Here is a 22544-nt window from a genome sequence, read left to right as displayed (position 1 = left end):
CATCTCCTGGTTATACTAGTCTGTAGACGGTATAATACCCAGCAGTCCATTCCTAATAGTCTTTGACAGAGTGCAATTTTGTGTTTAGTACACAGCTTTTTTGTGCTGCAGCACTGTTGTGCACTGCTAGTGTTGTGCAAAAATGTTTTTTTTAAGCATACTGTACTGCATTTTTCTGCCCTCAAGTGCATACCACATACGTACATCTAAGTAGTGTACTATTTTGTACCTGTTAATTTGTCAAGGGCCTAGATACTGTGAAAGTCCATGCAAAAGTAATCACTGGCTGCTGTTTTACTTCAATACGTTTATTAAGCATACTGTAGCGCATTTTTCTGCCCTCATAAGTGCATGCCAAATACCTACATCTAAGTAATGTACTATTTTAAATAGGGATCGACCAATATCGTTTTTTTAGGGCCGATACCGATAATCGGTGGAGGTTAGGGCCGATAGCCGATAACTTATACCGATATTCCTTTATAAGTTATCGGCTATTTATCCTCCCTCGACACCGCTGCAGATCATTGATTTAAAGCGGGCGCTTTAAATCAATGCACTGCAGTGGCTTTTGCGGTGCCATAGGCCGCCGCCGCCACCACCCGCTTCTCTCCCCCTACCTGTCAGGGTGGTCCGGGCCATCCTTCCTTCCTGTAGTGTCCGGCGGCATTCCGGGTGGACGGTGACCCGTGCGCAGCAACGCACCTGACGTCACGGCGTAGCGGCATCTATGCAGCGTACTAGGCCGGAGCCTGCCCGGAGTGGAGAAGATGACCCCCGGAGAAGGACAGCCCGGACCGGTTCACCCTCCACCCGGGAATGCCGCCGGACACTACAGGAAGGAAGGATGGATGGCCCGGACCACCCCCATTACGGGTAAGTTAAATTTTTTTTATTGACTCATAGGGTGGGGGAGGGGCCTGACTGGTATAGCAGTATGGGCAAAAATCCATACCAGTATACCGCCCAGCACTACGGTGGGGGGTGCGACGCGGTGCGGTGGGTCGGGGGGGGCGGTCGCGGTGCGGCGGGTCGGGGGCGATCGCGGTGCGGTGGGTCGGGGGGGCGTTCGGGGGGCGGGGCATTATTGGCTTATCGGCAAGGTAATTGCCGATACCGATAATGCCCAAAATCGTGATCATCGGCCGATAATATCGGCCATACCGATAATCGGTCGATCCCTAATTTTAAACCTGTCAATCTGTCAAGGGCCTAGATACTGTGAAAGGCCAGGCAAAAATACTCACCGGCTGGTGTTTTTACTCTGATACTTTAAGTGTACCGGACCGCATTTTTCTGCCCTCATAAGTGCATACCACATATGTGCATCTAAGTAGTGTACTATTTTGTACCTGTTAATCGGTCAAGGGCCTAGATACTGTGAAAGGACAGTCAATAGTACACACCTGCTGCTGTTCTAGACAAATACTGTTTTATGCATAGTGAAGCGTTTTGTACTCCCCTCATATACGCAATAAGTATGTCAGGCAGAGTAGTGACAGGACATGCACAGTGGAGTGGCAGAGGCCTAAATTCATCAGGCGCAGGCAGAGGTCGCAGCAGGGTAGGGGCGTGTGGCAGCCGGAGTCGCAGCAAGAGGTCTGAGCTCCCGGTGTCAGCTAGCAGTCGTGTCTTGACCAGCAACCCAGCAGCTGTGATTGATCGGTTCACTCGGTCACCCACTTCATCCCAAGTGACATCCGACACCCCAGTCAACAGTAGGTGGGTTCCTCAGACTCAACCCTCAGTTAGCATGGCCCTCATGCTGCTGCAGCCACTATATGGTCTCTTCATGCTGCCACAAACTCTAGTCTGTGCCATTTAACCACTATATGGTCTCCTCATGCTTCAGCCAACTCAAGGCTGTGCCATTCAGACACTATATGGTCTCCCCATGCTGCCACAAACTCCACACAGTCATTCAGCCACTATATGGTCTCCTCATACGGATTCCACCTCTAGGCTCTGTCATTGTGCTGCCATGTGACATGTGACTCCTTGTTTGATTTGGTCCGGGACACTAAAACTTGGGAGTTAAAATTTCAATTTAAAAATCCTCAATTTAAATTTAAAAATCTTAAATTTCAATGGCCTCCTCATGCTTTAGCCACCTCCAGGATGTGTCACTCAGCCAATATATGGGTTACTGATGCTGCTGGGCCTGGGCCTAAACATTTTTTATGGTAGCACTAGCTACCAAAAATCTTCAATTTAAATTTCAAAATTCATCTTTTAATTTCAGGGATTGTGAAGCCCTCATGCTGCTGCCAGCACCAGGCTGTGTCATTCAGCAACTATATGGTCTCCTCATGCTTCAGCCAACTCAAGGCTGTGCCATTCAAACACTATATGGTCTCCCAATGCTGCCACAAACTCCAGGCAGTCATTCAGCCACTATATGGTCTCCTCATGCTGATGCCACCTCCAGGCTCTGTCATTGTGCTACCATGTAACTTGTGACTCCTTGTTAGATTTGGTCCTTTTTTGTACCCACACGCCAGGACACTAAAACTTGGGAATTAAAATTTCAATTTCAAAATCCTCAATTTCAAAATCTTAAATTTTTATTTAAAATGTCTTAAATTTCAATGGTCTCCTCATGCTTCTGCCAACTCCAGGCTGTGCCATTTAGACACTATATGGTCTCCTCATGCTTCAGCCACCTCCAGGCTGTGTCATTCAGCCAATATATGGTTTACTGATGCTGTTGAGCCTGGACGTAAAAATTTTTATGGTAGCAGTAGCTACCATAAATCTTCAATATCAATTTCAAAATTCATCTTTTAATCTTAAGGATTGTGAAGCCCTAGTGTCTACTCATGCTGCTGCCAGCTCCAGGCTGTGTCATTCAGCAACTATATGGTCTCCTCATGCTGCCAACACCTCCACGCTGTGTCATTCAGCCACTATATGGTCTCAACTTGCTTCAGCCACATCCAAGCTGTCATTCAGCCACTATATGGTCTCCTCATGCTTCAGCCACATGCAAGCTTTGTCATTGAGCCACTATATGGTCTCCTCATGCTGCCAACACCTCCACGCTGCGTCATTTAGCCACTATATGTCTCCTCATGCTCCCAACACCTCCACGCTGTGTCATTCAGCCACTACATGGTCTCCTCATACTGATGCCACCTCGAGTCTCTGTCATTGTGCCGCTCTGCGGCAGTTTTTCTAAAAGTGATGCCTGTAATCTGCATGTCATACTGAATAACAGTATTATTTCACTACCCCAGCACACTTCATATGCATGTTAGAACAAAGCAAAGTGTTCTACACCCCTATTGAGGCTCTCTGTAGTCCAGAAATAGGCGTTTTTAATATAGATTCGCCACAAATAAATTCGGATTGAACCAAATTTTTTTGAAAAGTTCGCTCATCTCTATGTATAATCATACAATAATAATAATAATACAGACAGGTGCATAACTGCCAGGGGAAGGTGTAATTTAAGGTGGATCTGTCATCTAAACATGCTTACATATGTAAGGGCTACCTATGAGTGTTTTACAGGAATAGGTCCATTCTTCTGTTAGTCACCAAAAATATTGGGGGACATTTATCAAGGTATTCAGAGCCTTTTTTTTTTTTGGCTTACTCCAGGCGAACAAAAAGTCGCACGTGTGCCTAAGCACTTTTTTTGTGTGACTTTTGTGGGTAAGCAAAAAGTTACAAACAGCCTTACCTAAGTAAATTTCAGTTTTCACTTTGTAGTGGTCACAAATTTATGATATGCAAAAGACGTACGTATGTAAAAAAAAAAAAAAAAAAAAAAAAATAAAGTTGCAAGTCTGCTCCAGGTCTGACCTGGAGTACAAAATTCAGCTGCAACTTTTTTGTTTTACTTATGTGCTCCAAATTTATCAACCCCCTGTGTTAGTGTGATAAATATCTAGCACATAAGAAAAACTAAAGCAAAAAAAAAATGCCTTCAGAACTTCATTACCAAAGCAAGCAATGATAAATGCGCCTGATGGTGTTGTTTGGCTAAGAGGATCAATCAAAGAATACACCAAATTTACTCCTCTTCTCATATGTACTGACACCCAACAACCTATCTGTTACTACTGAAAGGGTGGGGAGGCAGGAGGAGTGCTTTCCTTATGCATACAACAGACTCATAACTACCATATTTTTTTATTGCTACTTTTAGCCAAACAAAACAATATTTTTGTGACCTTTTGACCAGTAGGAGGACGGACCTGTCCCTTTACATGCCTAAGTGCCTCCCTTCCTTAGCATATTTAGGTAGGTGACAAAGCTGCTAGAAACTTAGAAGTGAATAATAAAAGTAAACAGGACTAAATGTGTTTGTCAGTCTACAGGATTTGCTGTGTGTTCCTAAAACAAAACCTCTGATAAATATTCTGCAGAGGACACAGGAGTTATTATCCACTTGATTTGTTCATTTGGGCTCCAGCAGAGCGGGTAGGTTTAGGGAAGGGGTAGACTTTAACAATTTGTGCACCTTACAGCAGAGAGGGGAGGCTTCTGCTGCAGCCAGTTGTCATATAACCAGACACGAGAGGACATATGCTGCTCTGGACAGTTCCTAAAATGGACAGCAGAGTTCAGCAGAGAGCACTGTGGTCATGATATCTGAAAAATCTAAAAAGTAAAGCATTTCCTCTGTAGTATATAGCCCCTAAAAAGTACTGGAAGGATTAAGATTTTTAATAGAAGTAATTTACAAATCTGGTTAACTTTCTTGCACCAATGGATTTAAAAAAAAAAAAAAAAGTTTTCCACAGGAGTACCCCTTTAATTCTGGATGATCTGTGTATAATAATGTCACATTTTTTCTTCTACTTGCCCAAATGGGACGTATAATATGATCAATAAACTACTCAGCTTATTTCCTAATAATAGGAGTTGCTAAATTCACTGAGCCATAATTAATTTTGCAATCTTGGCTTCCCTGTGTTTTCTCATTGCAAAGAAAATGTCAATTCTATTTCATTTTAATGACCTCATAAAATTATAGATTGAATCGGCTTGATGTTCAGAGACACCAATAGGGAAATAGGAATTTTCTTCTGCCTGCTGACTGAGAATGAGCACTTGTGACATCTGCCAATGCCATACTCCGATCTGCACACACTTTACAAATATCCTTCTTTGTTTCATCTTAGGTGCAGTCTGTGCTTCTTTGAACTTTTTTTTTCTGAAGACATATAAACTTTTTTACTGCCATTTGTGTTATCAAGAAGCTTCGTCACAAATCAGCAGTCAACTTCTGAACCGTTCTTTTAGAATTTCTTTGGTCACATCTCATATCTTCTTAGAGACACTCTTAACCTTCATCTGTTGGAAAATTGCACTGCTATATTTTATTTATAGGTTCGAAAGAGGTCTGCCATGCCATTTCTCTGCTGATATGCTTACAGAACAAAGATTGAAATAAACAAGTAGAAACTTATCTGTTTTTGATCCTCTGCTGCTATGGAAGTACATACATCTTTCTGTATACCTATTAAAATATTGTTGCATAGAGAATAAATAGGAGTAACAATAGTTATAATGGGCTTGTATCTGAGGGTGAGCAGGAATTGAAAAGATATAGGGCTCAAATGGAAGGGGAACGCTAGGGTACAACTACTTGAGTCACAAGTTGGGATGCAGTGTCATCTATAATATAATTTGAAGCCATTTTCATAGCAATGAGTTGCTCCGGACTGTTAGTGAATGAGATTGAATGAGGCTGCTGCCTCTTATTCTGTAGCATACACAGCTTTCAAAGCACAAAAAGTATGTGTTAAGGTATATAATGTAAATCATCAGCAAATGTTTCAAATTGCATGAGTATTCTTTTGCATAGGTTTGCACAATATACATTTGGATTCATCTGGAGATGATAAGCTAGAAATGACTTTCATCCCTAGATGACAATAGATTTACATCTGCACACCAGAACAGAGTCAGGTGCAATTGTATAACTTTACTGTTACAGAAAATCACTATGCTCAATTGTATATGGTTAGCGCTGATCATTACCATTGTAATACATTATGTAATACAACATTTTGGGCTATTGCCCTTCATCAGCGTATGGAGTTAGTATGCAGTTAGTCGGCGGCTCGGCATCTAAGCTATGCCAGAGGTTCTGTAAATAGCAAAGATATAGTCCTGGTAGTGTGAGTCTGCACTGGCACCTCATGTGGAGCACAGTGCGTGTGCTACCTCAACCAATATTTCTCTCCCTAGATAACATTTATATGCAGCTGTATGCTTTCATTTAATTGATCCCGTGAAGTTACATCCCTTTTTGCAGATGCCTCAAGTGGTGTGAGTCTAGCCATTGTATGTTCTTTCTCAGATTGCATGAGTTATCCCGTTTCCATCAAAAGACAGGGCAGGATAAGCATTTGACTGACCCCTAGCCACTAAGTTTGTGAGGGGCAGGAGCCCAAAAGTCACAAACATACCTTCCATACATTTTCATTGGAGATTCCAGTGAATATTCTTATCCATATTCTGAGCAAGGACACAGCTAATGCAGTGGTCTTCACTGTGCATACTTTTTACTGTGCTAAAGACAGGGACACTGCACATTTGTGGTTTCCTTGCACAGGGAAAACCAGCAAATGAATGGGGACAGAAAGATAGGGCGAACTGCGCATACTTGCCTGCCAAGCGAGAAAATACTGAAAGGTGTGTCCAGTAGCCAGATAAGGTACACACAGAGTTGGGATGGCATATCTAGAAGGGGGAGAAGTCAAAATTTATATATTTTTAAAAATGAGTATATTTGCAAAGAATAATGGTTTGAGATATACAGGGTGGGCCATTTATATGGATACACCTTAATAAAATGGGAATGGTTGGTGATATTAACTTCCTGTTTGTGGCACATTAGTATATGTGAGGGGGGAAGCTTTTCAAGATGGGTGGTGACCATGACGGACATTTTGAAGTCGGACATTTTGAATCCAACTTTTGTTTTTTCAATAGGAAGAGGGTCATGTGACACATCAAACTTATTGGGAATTTCACAAGAAAAACAATGAAGTGCTTGGTTTTAACGTAACTTTATTCTTTCATGAGTTATTTACAAGTTTATAAGACCACTTATAAAATGTGTTCAATGTGCTGCCCATTGTGTTGGATTGTCAATGCAACCCTCTTCTCCCACTCTTCACACACTGATAGCAACACAGCAGGAGAAATGCTAGCACAGGCTTCCAGTATCCGTAGTTTCAGGTGCTGCACATCTCGTATCTTCACAGCGTAGACAATTGCCTTCAGATGACCCCAAAGATAAAAGTCTAAGGGGGTCAGATCGGGAGACCTTTGGGGCCATTCTACTGGTCCACGATGACCAATCCACTTTCCAGGAAACTGTTAATCTAGGAATGCTCGGACCTGACACCCATAATGTGGTGGTGCACCATCTTGCTGGAAAAACTCAGGGAACGTGTCAGCTTCAGTGCATAAAGAGGGAAACACATCATCATGTAGCAATTTCGCATATCCAGTGGCCTTGAGGTTTCCATTGATGAAGAATGGCCCCACTATCTTTGTACCCCATATACTACACCATACCATCAATTTTTGTGTTCTAACAGTCTTGGGGGGATCTATCCAATGTGGGTTAGTCAAACCAATAGCGGTGGTTTTGTTTAACTTCACCATTCACATAAAAGTTTGCCTCGTCACTGAACAAAATCTTCTGCGTAAACTGAGGGTTCTGTCCCAATTTTTGTTTTGCCCATTCTGCAGCACCTGAAACTACGGATACTGGAAGCCTGTGCTAGCATTTCTCCTGCGGTGTTGCTATCAGTGTGTGAAGAGTGGGAGAAGAGGGTTGCATTGACAATCCAACACAATCGGCAGCACATTGAACACATTTTATAAGTGGTCAGAAACTTGTAAATAACTCATGAAAGAATAAAGTTACGTTAAAACCAAGCATATCATAGTTTTTCTTGTGAAATTCCCAAAAAGTTTGATGTGTCACATGACCCTCTTCCTATTGAAAAAAACAAAAGTTGGATTCAAAATGTCCGACTTCAAAATGGCCGCCATGGTCACCACCCATCTTGAAAAGTTTCCCCCCTCACATATACTAATGTGCCACAAACAGGAAGTTAATATCACCAACCATTCCCATTTTATTAAGGTGTATGAATATAAATGGCCCACCCTGTAGATCACCTATGTGATCTTGGCAATACCTCTTTTAGCCCTGTCATCAGCCAGTATAACGGTTTTATGCAGTGTCCACATATTATGTAAAAATTGTGTTTCTAAAAAGCATTTTTTTTGTAGTACCTTCCCAAGAATCCAATAAAATATACAGCAGACAATTCAACACTCCTTCCTTACACCTCCTGCTATGTGGCTGCATATGATGTGCGTTACACATCTATTTGCACCATTATTTGGTTAGTGTTCTGTAAAGTCATTTTCCAAGGTTGAGACAATTTTAATTCAATTTACAGTTATAATCACAGGATTTCGGAGCAGGTTCATCATTTATTTAAAAAGAAATAAACCATGACCAACCCAGCTGCTCTAGAAACTAAATCGATTTTTTACTACCTATACTAAATTAAAAGACAAAAGTTTTCAATAGTTAAGGTGATCTATAGTCTCTGATGGAATAATGCTAAGTTACTAACAATATTTCTGCCAAAGTTGAAACTTTAAGAAGACCCTCAGTAAAAACCCAACTTTCCATTGCTACATCCCAACCTGATAACATTCTGGAGTAGAGAGAGAGAAAAAAGTGGAGAGAGGACAGCGCCTCGTGTGATACCGTAAAAACAACGGGCCCCAGTTAGAAACCCTGGCAGGGTAAACTCTCACCTGGTGACCCTCTTGAGGGTTATGCGTATCTCCCCGTTTCCAGGGGTGTTGGAAGTGTCCGTGCTGCAGCCGAGGTGCCTTGACTGGTATCCTATGCAGGAACCCGTAGGATAATGGATTGTGGAGAGAAAAAGGAGGCCCCCAGGTCCGGCGCCGCCCGGTCCACAAAGGCCCAGCCGAAACAGCGATGGAGGCCAAAAGCGGCCCCCTCCGTCCGGTGACCAGTCCTCCGGCCCCAATTGCAGTAAAATTTGGGCCTTTGGCCTCCATCGCTGTTTCGGCTGGGCCTTTGTGGACCGGGCGGCGCCGGACCTGGGGGCCTCCTTTTTCTCTCCACAATCCCTGATAACATTCTGGACTTCTTTTATATGGTGTTCTCACTTCCCTGAAGCTCAGCCACCTGTCTGGTTCTCATCAGACAGCATCCTGAGATGTTATCATACCATCTCTTCCTCTCTGATTTGTTGTCAATCCTGTGATCTCTCTCAGCAAAGCATCTCATGAGCAGCTAAAGTACCTACTATCTCTTCCTGCTCAGAGGACAGTGTAATAATCCTCCCCTCTATACCTGTGACAGAGTTGTCTAATCCTAATCATTGTGAATGGAACAGTCTGTGCAATTTCATTGTACAGAGACTTCTGGTACCAGTATGAGTGACACATACAGTAGATTCCCATAGAAACAGTGTATTATTAAAACCTGATTAACAGTGCTGCCGCAGTCTGGTATATAGAGATATGCATACCATTCCTATATCCTACTCTTCTTCTCAATATATATTTAGAGATGGCTAGGTGTGGTCACATGGGATGTAGCTTGAGGGGAGGTAATACAGTGGATGTATTGCCACCCCATCTGGTCCTGCCACATAGGTTATGGACTGTACCTGACATTGTAATTGTGTATAGTTAAGAATTCAAGTTCACAACGTGCTAGCAAAACAATTAACAGGATGCGGTGCCCATCACAAACACTGGGTGGCCAAATGTACATCCCACAGGCGAGTATAGTATAGTATAGTTTTTTTTTGATTAGCTGTTATCTCATGACATATGTTTTGGGTTATTATTATTTTGAGCCAAAGGTGTAGTAAAAAAGGACAAATCTGTAGCGAAATATTACAAGACAAGGCGGGTGGCTATTATGGCCTACCGTATATACTCGAGTATAAGCCGACCCAAATATAAGCCGAGGCCCCTATATTCACCCCAAAAACCCAGGAAAAGTTATTGACTCGACTATAAGCCTAGGGTGGGAAATACATCATCCCCCTGTCATCATCCAGATCCCTGTCGTTAACACCCTCATCATCATCACCCTATCATCATCCCCCCCCTGTCATCATCCCACCCCCCCTTCATCATCACTGCCTGTCATCATCCCACACCCCCTTCATCATCACCGCCTGTCATCATCCCCTTATCATCCCACACCCCTTCATCATCACCGGCTGTCATCATCCCCTTATCATCCCACTCCCCCCCCCTTCATCATCCCCTTATCATCCCACACCCCCCCTTCATCATCCCCTTGTCATTATCCCACCCCCCCTTCATCATCCCCTTATAATCCCACACACCCCCCTTCATCATCCCCTTGTCATTATCCCACCCCTTCATCATCCCCTTATCATCCCACCCCCCCTTCATCATCCCCTTGTCATTATCCCACCCCCCCTTCATCATCCCCTTATCATCCCACACACCCCCCTTCATCATCCCCTTGTCATTATCCCAACCCCCCTTCATCATCCCCTTATCATCCCACCCCCCCTTCATCATCCCCTTGTCATTATCCCACCCCCCCTTCATCATCCCCTTGCCATCATCACCCCCCCTTCATCATCATCACCACATGTCATCAGCCCCCCCCCCCACTCCCCTTCATCATCACCGCTTGTCAATGTCTGATACAGTGGTCCTCAACCTGTGGACCTCCAGATGTTTCAAAACTACAACTCCCATCAAGCCCGGGCAGCCATCTGGAGGTCCGCAGGTTGAAGACCACTGCGGCCTTCGACATCATCCAGCCCCCCCCTCACCCCCTTTAGTTCTGTACTCACCTCCGCTCGGCTGGACGTTAGGGTGCGCTGGTCCGGGCCATCTGTGCTGCAGGGACAGTCCGGTGCGGAGGGATAGTCGTTCCGGGCTGTCCATCTTCACCGGGGGCGTCTCTTCTCCGCGCTTCGGGCCCGGAATAGAGATGTTGCCTTGACGACGACGCACAGGGACGTTACCCATGAACGTCGCTGTGCGTCATCGTCAAGGCATTGTCTCTATTCCAGGGCCGGGCCTGAAGCGCGGAGAAGAGACCCCCCTGGTGAAGATGGACAGCCCGGAACGACTATCCCTCCCCACCGGACTGTCCCTGCAGCACAGATGGCCCGGACCAGACCAACCTAACGTCACGCCGAGCGGAAGTGATTACAGAACTAAAGGGGGTGAGAGGGGGGGCTGGATGATGACGAAGGCCGCAGTGGTCTTCAACCTGCGGACCTCCAGATGTTTCAAAACTACAATTCCCAGCAAGCCCGGACAGCCGATGGCTGCCTGGGCTTGCTGGGAGTTGTAGTTTTGAAACATCTGGAGGTCCGCAGGTTGAAGACCACTGAGGGCGGAAAGTTCACTCGAGTATAAGCCGAGGTGCTGAAAAACTCGGCTTATACTCTAGTATATACGGTATGTGTTTTTTTTAGACTTTTATAAGTTCCTACTATACAGTTATTCTGATCACTTAAACTAATGCATTATATCCTGCTTGTTCTTTTCTCAGGTAGCTGTTCATTCGATGAGCCGTTCCAGTCATGTGGCTACAGTCAGTCGGAACTCAATGACCTGAAGTGGGAGCAAGTGAACACATTGAGGAGGCCGCATACAGATTCTTGGATGCCGTCAGGTTTGTAAGAGTGAAACTTTGAATAAAGTTTATGCAGTTGTAAAACAATTTATCTTCCTTACCCTCTTAGTATGTATTTACATTATATCATGTGCATTATCTTTGAATGTATAAAATGCATTAAGGTCCTTCTTTCAAAGCCTGTTGGGCCCTTTACTGTGGTCTGTTTAGACCAGACCATTTTGGAGCAAAATGCAAGTTTTCATCTTCCTTGAACCTACTTTAAAGGGAATTTGTCATCAGTTTCATCTGCACTAACCTGTCAATACAGACAGACAGTGCAGGTGACACTGATGAGAACGATACTTACCTGATCCTTTTCAGTGCTCCGGTGCTCCTGCTATCTTCTTCTGTATCTTCCTTCTGGGGCCGGCTTGGAGCCTGGAGGGAGCTTTGTGAAGTCACCGCTACTATTCTCTGCTGGGTCCTGCTGCTAGCAAACAGCAGTGGTAACATCTCAAAGCACCCTCCATGCTCCAAGTCGGCCCCGGACCAGAAAATATGGCAGAAGAACCAAAGCACGGAAAGGGACCTGGTAAGTATAATTGTCATCAGTGTAAGTGGTTAGTGCAGGTGAAAATGATGACAGATTTCCTTTCATTTGTATATCCATTTAACATTTTACTGTTGTTCATATTTAGTCCATAAGTACAATGACCAGAAGGAGACTTGTTAAAAACTTGACACAGCCTTGTAGCACATCAGAATTGTAGAACTGTGGCACCCAGAGTTCTGATAGACAAATCTAAAAAGCCTGTATTTAAAGAGTTAGTGACTGATCAGTGTTCAACGAGCAGGATAACTTTTATAATCCAGGCTTGTTTGCTTAAAGGGGTTATCCACCATAAGGTGATTTTAGTACGTACCTGGCAGACAGTAATGGATATGCTTAGGAAGGATCTGTGCTTGTCTTGGGGCTAAATGGCTATGTTGTGAGATTACCATAACACTGTGGCTAGCTTTTTGTGAACTGGTATTTCCTGTTTCAGTTTACTTTTTTTTACTACAAATCCCATAATTTAATTGCCCTCCCTCCCACACATCAGCCACCCCACCCATTGAAACATAAATGAGCTGCATCCATTCAAAAGACCTGTGGTTTTCAATCAGGGTGCTTAAAGCTATTGCATTAGTTGCAGATTGATCTCTCTCCCACCAAGCGATCCCTCCACCCATTGAAGCAGACAGGCTCCCGGTCATCAGCTGACTTATGAAGTCAGGTCTCAGCCGCATTGCAACTTAGGAAAAATCTGAGACAACAGTCATTTTGTATGCTGTAAAAAATAAATATTGGGGTGAAAATCACAGAAGAATTGTGAGAAAACCGTCACACACAGGTACAGACACTATATTATGAACTACACTAACTTTACAGCCCCTGTAGCATAGTCAAATAAAAAAAAAAATCCTGGAATACCCCTTTAAGTATCAAGCATTTATACTGGCTACTCTTAACTGTGATATCATATCATTGATATCTAGGCTACCCAATTGTCTGGCATGAAATGTTACATTTAGGGGATGCCCTTACTGAGTAGTCTGGACCACCCTTTATAACAACAGTCTGGCCTGTAGTCTGCGCCACCCCTTTAACAAAAGTCTTACATTGTAGCTTGAATCGACCCCAGAACAGCAGTCTGGCTGTGTAGTCTGGACCACCCACTATGGCATTAGTTTGGTTGTATAGTCTGAACAGACACAAGGATGGATAGATAGATAAAGATTTACTCAAATAACCAAGATGTAATTGCTATAGTCCTAGAAATGAATGTCTTAGATATCAAATATGTTTAGACTGATTAAAAGTCAAGTTAATTAGGAATACGCTTTACAATCCATAGAAAAAAAGGCAGGAATTTTATAAAAAACTAGAGTAATTCAAATATGTCAAACAGCAACTGCAGTGTAAAGTAAATGTCATTGCACCCCCTTGGCACCAGCATCTTTCACTCAAATATCTGCCACTTCATCAGTCTGTTTCAATGACTGCCCAGCTTCCCAAATATGAAAAAGTATTGCTTGAGAAATGAAAGTTTTTTTCAACATATTTCAAAGTGGCAAGATGTAATCTACATAGAAAAATAAATAAATTATATATCAAAGGGTGCTGTGTGAGTACAGTGAACACTTTAAAGGGGTATTCCAGGCAAAAACCTTTTTTTATATATCAACTGGCTCCGTAAAGTTAAACAGATTTGTAAATTAGAAATATGGACAATAGGATGTGTAGCTCACTTAAAGATAAAGGTAAGGAGAGTGTTCGAGGTTAAAGGTGATGCCTTCACCCAATCAGGCCTAGTCAAAAAATGGGAAAATATATGTATATACCAGTCCTCAAGAACACTAGGGATGTGTAGAATAAAGAGGAAAGAAAATAGTGGATCTAATAAGGATTTATTAATATATGTATATAAGTAAGTAAATGCAAATAAATCACCAATCACTCTGCAGGGCCCTTGCAGGAATGAATTGGTAATAATCAATTAATATATAAATAAAAATGCAAATGAAAATGCAGATAAAAATGCAGATAAAAATAATATAGCAGAAATGCACCAATGTCCACTACGGTGGTTAGCAACGTGTCTCTTTTGGTAAGTAGTCACTCTTGGTCACAGTTAAGTCCAAGGATATCCAATTAAAAGAGTCACAGTTCAGTAATCAACTCCTATGATACTGTAGCCAAATATAGCAATAGTGGCGATAATAGCAACAGTTGTAGCAATTATGGCAGTAGTTTGTAGAGTATCGGTGCACAGCACCACTCACCCTTCTTCTCGGCTGTTAGCGATCCCGGCAAGCAATGATGTTCACAGGTAGCGATATCGGCAGACCGCGATGTCCTGTAGGTGATAAGAGCTGTTTGTATTGCCGGTCTGGATGGTAGCCTAGGTGAGTGGTTCTCCGGTAGGCTGTAAGTATCCTGGGCTGGCACGGGGAGGCGTCCGGCCTAGGGAGAACGTGTCCAGGAACTCTGCCGTCCAGGGCTGTGAATGGAGATCTGGGAGCAGCTGCGTGTCTGAATGATGCGTTAGCTGCGCGGGTGTTGCAGTGGTCCAAGTTCTGTGAGCATCCAGCAGTTGCTAGCCAACATGTGTGGATATAGTCTCTTTAGAAGTGGTATAAGGTGCTTTTGCAAGTCAGACGCGTTTCAAGGCCTGCGGGCCTTTTCTTCAGTGACATTAAGGACAGTATCCTTACTGTCACTGAAGAAAAGGCCCGCAGGCCTGCAACACGCGCGCAGCTAACGCATCATTCAGACACGCAGCTGCTCCCAGATCTCCATTCACAGCCCTGGACGGCAGAGTTCCTGGACATGTTCTCCCTAGGCCGGACGCCTCCCCGTGCCAGCCCAGGATACTTACAGCCTACCGGAGAACCACTCACCTAGGCTACGATCCAGACCGGCAATACAAACAGCTCTTATCACCTACAGGACAGCGCGGTCTGCCGAAATCGCTACCTGTGAACATCATTGCTTGCCGGGATCGCTAACAGCCGAGAAGAAGGGTGAGTGGTGCTGTGCACCGATACTCTACAAACTACTGCCATAATTGCTACAACTGTTGCTATTATCGCCACTATTGCTATATTTGGCTACAGTATCATAGGAGTTGATTACTGAACTGTGACTCTTTTAATTGAATATCCTTGGACTTAACTGTGACCAAGAGTGACTACTAACCAAAAGAGACACGTTGCTAACCACCGTAGTGGACATTGGTGCATTTCTGCTATATTATTTTTATCTGCATTTTTATCTGCATTTTCATTTGCATTTTTATTTATATATTAATTGATTATTACCAATTCATTCCTGCAAGGGCCCTGCAGAGTGATTGGTGATTTATTTGCATTTACTTACTTATATACATATATTAATAAATCCTTATTAGATCCACTATTTTCTTTCCTCTTTATTCTACACATCCCTAGTGTTCTTGAGGACTGGTATATACATATATTTTCCCAGATTTGTAAATTACTTATATTAAAAAATCTTAATCCTTCCAATAGTTATTAGCTTCTGAAGTTGAGTTGCTTCTGAAGCTCCTATGGGGATATTTTCCCATCATGCAAGGGATATTCTCCTATCATGCACAGCTCCTGGGACGTGACATCATCATTGAGGAGTTAGACAGAAAACTTCAGAAGCTAATAACTATTGGCAGGATTAAGATTTTTTATTAGAAGTAATTTACAAATCTGTTTAACTTTCCGGAGCCAGTTGATATATATAAAAAAAGTTTTTGCCTGGAATACCCCTTTAAGTCATGTGAGATGGTGATCTCCAACCTATGGCTCTCAAGTCCTTATGAAAATGATACACACATATAAATAAGAAATAGGGAGATATGTCCATTAAAATCAATCAAATATTATCAAGATTAATTAAAAGCAGGGGCAGACTGACAACACTAAAGGCCCCCTGAAAAAATAAAGCAAGAGCACACTGCTAGACTCTACCATTGGTCTCCTCCCCTATTCTCACCCCAACCCCTCCACATGCTTCACCCCTGAATTTCACAGGCTACAGAGTTAGACTTAGTTACACATTGTTAAAGGGGTATTCCAGGCCAAAACTTAGCTTAGTTATTAGCTTCTGAAGTTGAGTTGTTGTTTTCTGTCTAACTGCTCTCTGATGACTCACGTCCCGGGAGCTGTGCAGTTCCTATGGGGATATTCTCCCATCATGCACAGCTCCTGGGACATGACATCATCACTGAGCAGTTAGACAGAAAACTTCAGAAGCTAATAACTATTGGAAGGATTAAGATTTTGTAATAGAAGTAATTTTCAAATCTGTTTAACTTTCCGGAGCCAGTTGATATATATATAAAAATGATATATATAAAAAAAGGTTTTGCCTGGAATACCCCTTTAAATAACAGCATCTTTACACACAAAAAGTTATAAACAATACAATACACAAAAATGCTATATAAATTATAAATACATAAAAACTAATTCAATATAAATTATTACCAATAATACCAGTACAAAAAAAAAACAAATTATCTGCCTCTGCAGACAAAATGAAATACTTGCACACAAGGGAAAAATACAGAAACACCATGACCACCACTACCATTACCACTGACTTATACTGCTTTACTGTTACCGAATAATATCCACTATACAAAAGACCAATATTCCCACGTGTATTGCCCCACACAGTAATAGTTCCCACTTTGTATTATACCAGTTAGGCCCCAATATTGCCCCCATGTAGCGGTAGGCCTCCATAGTGTCCCGATGTAGCACTAGGCCCCAATACTCCTCCCATATAGTAGTAGGCCTTCATACTGCTACCATTTAGCATTAGGCCCTATACTGCGCCATATAGTAGTAGGCCTTCACATTGCTCCCATATAGTAGTTGACCTCATATTGCCCCAATATAGTGGATAGGCCCCTTGTACAACCCTATATAATACTTACACCCCTCATACAGCCCACATTTAGTAGTTATACCCCTATACTGCCTGCATTTAGTAGTAGACCCCTCATACAGTCCCCATATATTAGTAAGCCCCTACTCATACAGTCTTTATATAGTAGCAAGGCTCTATACTGTCCCCATATAGAAGTTAGGCCTCCACTCTGCCCCCATTTAGTAGTAAGTGTTACGGTGCCACAGGCTGTAAGCAGCTACTGTTCAGTGTGTTCACAGTGGCAGTGCATTCTCCAGTCCTCCTCCCCTGTTCCGATCAACTTTGGCAGGCTTGAAGGGACACAAAAGCTGTCGTGCTAGGTGTCTTCTAGTAGACGTGTCTGTGTGTTACCTCCACCACTAACAGCAGCCACTTGTGAGTGAAAATGCTTTTTGTGCGTTAAAGCAGTCGGTACTGTAATAAGATGTATTTTGTAGCAGTTGGAAAGCCACAAGTTGAAGACCCTTGGTCAAGGGTGTCAGCTGCCTTCCTTACCAACTCTTTCCTGGGCACAGTTGTCCTCTTTTAACTGTAGTAGTACTATTACTGCACAATAGCATTTATGCATAATTATGATAATACAAGCTTGCTGCTTGAAGAGGTTTTTACCATGATTCACTTTTGACAGCAAACTTAATATTTTGTTTGTTTGAATGTAATTATATGTCTACCTAATATAACATATACATTTCTTTGTCTCTGCCTTCTTTTTATCCTCTCCCCTTTTTAAATAAAAATCTGTTTGGTAGGCGGAGCTTCTGACTCACATGATTTGCTTTGAACTTCATTTCCCAGCAGTCATTAGTGTAAATGTTCATTCCTATGCTGCATAATGAGTGTCATCCATCAGAAGAATGTAATCTTCATAATGGTAAAGTTATCTCTGTCACGATTCGGCTGGCTGGAGGTGGATCCTCTGTGCCAGAGAGGGATTGGCGTGGACCGTGTCGGTGGACCGGTTCTAAGTTGCTACTGGTTTTCACCAGAGCCCGCCGCAAAGCGGGATGGTCTTGCAGCGGCGGTAGCAACCAAGTCGTATCCACCGGCAACGGCTCAACCTCTCTGACTGCTGAGAAGGCGTGGGACAGAAGGACTAGACAGAGGCAAGGTCAGACATAGCAGAAGGTCGGGGCAGGCGGCAAGGTTCGTAGTCAAAGAGGATAGCAGGAGATCTGGAACACAGGCTTTGGACAACACTAAACGCTTTCACTGGCACAAGGCAACAAGATCCGGCAAGGAAGTGCAGGGGAAGTGAGGTAATATAGCCAGGGAGCAGGTGGAAGCTAATTAGGCTGATTGGGCCAGGCACCAATCATTGGTGCACTGGCCCTTTAAATCTTAGAGAGCTGGCGCGCGCGCGCCCTAAGGAGCGGAGCCACGCGTGCCAGGACATGACAGCTGGGGGCTGGGACAGGTGAGTGACTTGGGATGCGATTCGCGAGCGGGCGCGTCCCGCTATGCAAATCGCATCCCCGCCGGCAGTGTCAGTGCAGCGCTCCCGGTCAGCGGGTGTGACCAGGGCGCTGCAGAGAGAGAAACGCCGCGAGCGCTCCGGGGAGGAGCAGGGACCCGGAGGGCTCGGCGTAACAATCTCTTTTCTCATCACACAGCATAAAGTGTTATTATAGTGAATAATATCCTACTCCTCCTCTGCCTAGTCGATTTATTGTTACAGCCTGTAATATAGAAGCTATAGCAGGACATAATATTATATGAGTTACATTTACCTCAACCTGGCCAATGAATATTCAGCCAGACTCCCACATACATATTTATTACAGTGAATGAGTTACTTCTAGAAAACCATTGTAGCAGTATGATGTTGCAGTCTATTTGGCTGTTGATTCACTGTGTGTGAGGAGAACTGAGTGACTGAGCATGTCTGACCAGAATTGGAAACTGCCTAAAGGGAAAAAAAACAAGAGAGCATCCAGTCTATATTGGTAGGGCCACCTTTCAAAAACTATTGATTTCTAATAATTACTTGTATTTGCAAAAATGTTTAGTTTCACAAAATGCATCAGTTTAGCCTGATTTATCCTTATGGTAAACCCCTTTTAACCTTAATGTAAGTTGTAATGGTTTTGTCACATAGGTGGGAAATATTTCTTTCATACCTTGTTTCCTCAATAGTGTATTTATTTATGTATAATGTTTAAATAACAGTGATTACAATTTTTTTTGAGTACTCTAACAGAACAAATGAGATCATCTAGATGCATGCCAGCATGCTGTGTCATATCGGTTTTTGCATAGCATGAAGCCACGGTTGAGCAACATGTCAATATATCATCTGATAAACAGCAGTTCCTTTCCAACTTTGTAAACTAGATCTAAGGCCCCAGTGTCTGCTCCTGTACTGTGTGACATTTGGTTTTATTGTGTCAGTCAATATTTCATCACAGAACATAGATACTTATAATTATTTCAGTCCATCACACTAACCTCATGTGCAAATCAATGTCTTTACTAATGCATCTGACAGTGTTGATCCATTATCTCTTTACAGATAAAAGTTTCAGAAAGTTTCCTTATTGATCTAGTTGGATGCATTTGAGGAGAAACACTAGTCACCAGTGTTCTTGAAAGGCCAAATGTTTCCTTACTTTTAGATTTTTTTTCTCCTTTGTGAGTGTTCATCATTCAACAGTGATGTATATGGGGACTCATCACATAGAATTGGCTTATTATAAATAAACCTAATGTGAGGGAGTACTCCCTCATGGAGCGGCAGTGTTCGACAAGCCCCCTCCATGCACTGTCTATGGGAGAGCCAGAGATACACTGTACTTGTGTATCTCCGGCTCTTCCATTGTTCTGAACAGAAATCTTCAGAACCTCAGGGTGCTGGGCAGGAGATTGCTGGAGATCCCAGCAGTTTGACCTCCATGATCAGGCACTTATCTTCTATTCCGTCTTTATGTGGGATAAGAAGAAAAGTACCAGAGTTCCTCTTTAAGGGCTTAGAGGGAAGGAAAATCTTACTTTTGTTTTAGAGATTGGTTTAATTGCCTTATCAGTTTCTGCCCCTTAGCCCCCCTTATAGATGCCTTGCTGGCAGTCAATATGGTTAAAGCTCTTGTCATAAAAAGCATTTCATTTTGCAATGACACAGAAGAGGAAGTTTTTTTTTATTTGTGGCCTATATTGGTTTTTACCAGACTATTGTAGTATTGAGGAACACAAATAAAAATGACTCAACACACTCTATCATGTGATAATGTACCCCAGCAACACAAAAGCAATGCCATTATTTTCTATATTCCTTAAACGCTCCATTATATGCAAGCCCCATTTAGCTTAGGAAGACACAATACGCCTTGTGTACATTATAAGTCATCTATTGACAGCCAATGTCTTAGACCTACTACACCCTTAAAGCAAATATATATATATATATATATATATATATATATATATAAAGAGAAAATGGAAGCGGCACTCCAACTTGTAAGTGAAAAATAATGAAGGTTTATTCACACATCTGTGCACAGATGTGTGAATAAACCTTCATTATTTTTCACTTACAAGTTGGAGTGCCGCTTCCATTTTCTCTTTATATTTCGTGGGAACTGGTCTATTCCCGGAGCTCTGCACCCACGGGGATCTGGAATCCTATAACACGGTGCTCCTCCACCCCCTCTTTTTCTGTTATATCCCCTTAAGGACTTGACCATTTTTCACCTTAAGGACTCGGCCATTTTTTGCAAATCTGACCACTGTCACTTTAAACATTAATAACTCTGGAATGCTTTTAGTTATCATTCTGATTCCGAGATTGTTTTTTCGTGACATATTCTACTTTAACATAGTGGTAAAATTTTGTGGTAACTTGCATCCTTTCTTGGTGAAAAATCCCAAAATTTGATGAAAAATTAGAAAATTTAGCATTTTTCTAACTTTGAAGCTCTCTGCTTGTAAGGAAAATGGATATTCCAAATATTTTTTTTTTATTCACATAAACAATATGTCTTCTTTATGTTTGCATCATAAAATTGATGAGTTTTTACTTTTGGAAGACACCAGAGGGCTTCAAAGTTCCGCAGCAATTTTCCACAAAATTTTGAAACTCGCTTTTTTTCAGGGACCAGTTCAGGTTTGAAGTGGATTTGAAGGGTCTTCATATTAGAAATACCCCACAAATGACCCCATTATAAAAACTGCAGTAAGCGTTTTAACCCTTTAGGGGTTTCACAGGAATAGCAGCAAAGTGAAGGAGAAAATTCACAATCTTCATTTTTTACACTCGCATGTTCTTGTAGACCCAATTTTTGAATTTTTGCAAGGGGTAAAAAGGAGAAAATTTTTACTTGTATTTGAAACCCAATTTCTCTTGAGTAAGGACATACCTCATATGTCTATGTTAATTGTTCGGCAGGCGCAGTAGAGGGCTCAGAAGGGAAGGAGCGTCAAATGGTTTTTGGGGGGCATGTCATCTTTAGGAAGCCCCTATGGTGCCAGAACAGCAAAAAACCCCACATGGCATACCATTTTGGAAACTAGACTCCTCGGGGAACATAACAAGGGGTAAAGTGAACCTTAATACCCCACAGGTGATTCACGACTTTTGCATATGTAAAAAAAAAAAAAAATTTTTTTTACCTAAAATGCTTGGTTTCCCAAAAGTTTTACATTTTTAAAAAGGGTAATAGCAGAAAATACCCCCCAAAATTTGAAGTCCAATTTCTCCCGATTCAGAAAACACCCCATATGGGGGTGAAAAGTGCTCTGCTGGCGCACTACAGGTCTCAGAAGAGAAGGAGTCACATTTGGCTTTTTGAAAGCAAATTTTGCTCTGGGGGCATGCCGCATTTAGGAAGCCCCTATGGTGCCAGGACAGCAAAAAAAAAACACATGGCATACCATTTTGGAAACTAGAGCCCTCGGGGAATGTAACAAGGGGTTAAGTGAACCTTACTACCCCACAGGCGTTTCACGACTATTGCATATGTAAAAAAATATATATATATTTTTACCTAAAATGCTTCTTTCCCCAAAAATTTTACATTTTTAAAAAGGGTAAAAGCAGGAAATACCCCCCAAAATTTGTAACACAATTTCTCCCGAGTACGGCGATACCCCATATGTGGCCCTAAACTGTTGCCTTGAAATACGACAGGGCTCCAAAGTGAGAGCGCCATGCGCATTTGAGGCCTAAATTAGGGATTGCATAGGGGTGGACATAGGGGTGTTCTACACCAGTAATTCCCAAACAGGGTGCCTCCAGCTGTTGTAAAACTCCCAGCATGCCTAGACAGTCAACGGCTATCTGGCAATATTGGAAGTAGTTGTTTTGCAACAGCTGGAGGCTCCGTTTTGGAGACTGTGGCGTACCAGATGTTTTTCATTTTTATTGGGGAGGGGAGGGGGGCTGTGTAGGGGTATGTGTATATGCAGTGTTTTTTA

At 42.6% G+C, this 22544-nt stretch overlaps 1 protein-coding gene across 10 annotated transcripts in view; it reads left to right on the top strand.

Moving 5' to 3' along the window:
* Positions 1-22544, top strand: part of PTPRM (protein tyrosine phosphatase receptor type M) — an 898578-nt gene that overhangs the window by 195799 nt on the left and 680235 nt on the right. For all 10 annotated transcript variants that reach the window (XM_056521601.1, XM_056521594.1, XM_056521603.1 and 7 more), the window contains exon 2: positions 11582-11704. In XM_056521601.1, coding sequence (XP_056377576.1) covers positions 11582-11704 — 123 coding nt within the window. The remainder of the gene's footprint in view (positions 1-11581; positions 11705-22544) is intronic.

Source organism: Hyla sarda, chromosome 5, assembly GCF_029499605.1.
Source record: "Hyla sarda isolate aHylSar1 chromosome 5, aHylSar1.hap1, whole genome shotgun sequence".
NCBI classification, from domain to species: domain Eukaryota; kingdom Metazoa; phylum Chordata; class Amphibia; order Anura; family Hylidae; genus Hyla; species Hyla sarda.
This window is presented reverse-complemented; position numbering and strand designations above follow the sequence as displayed.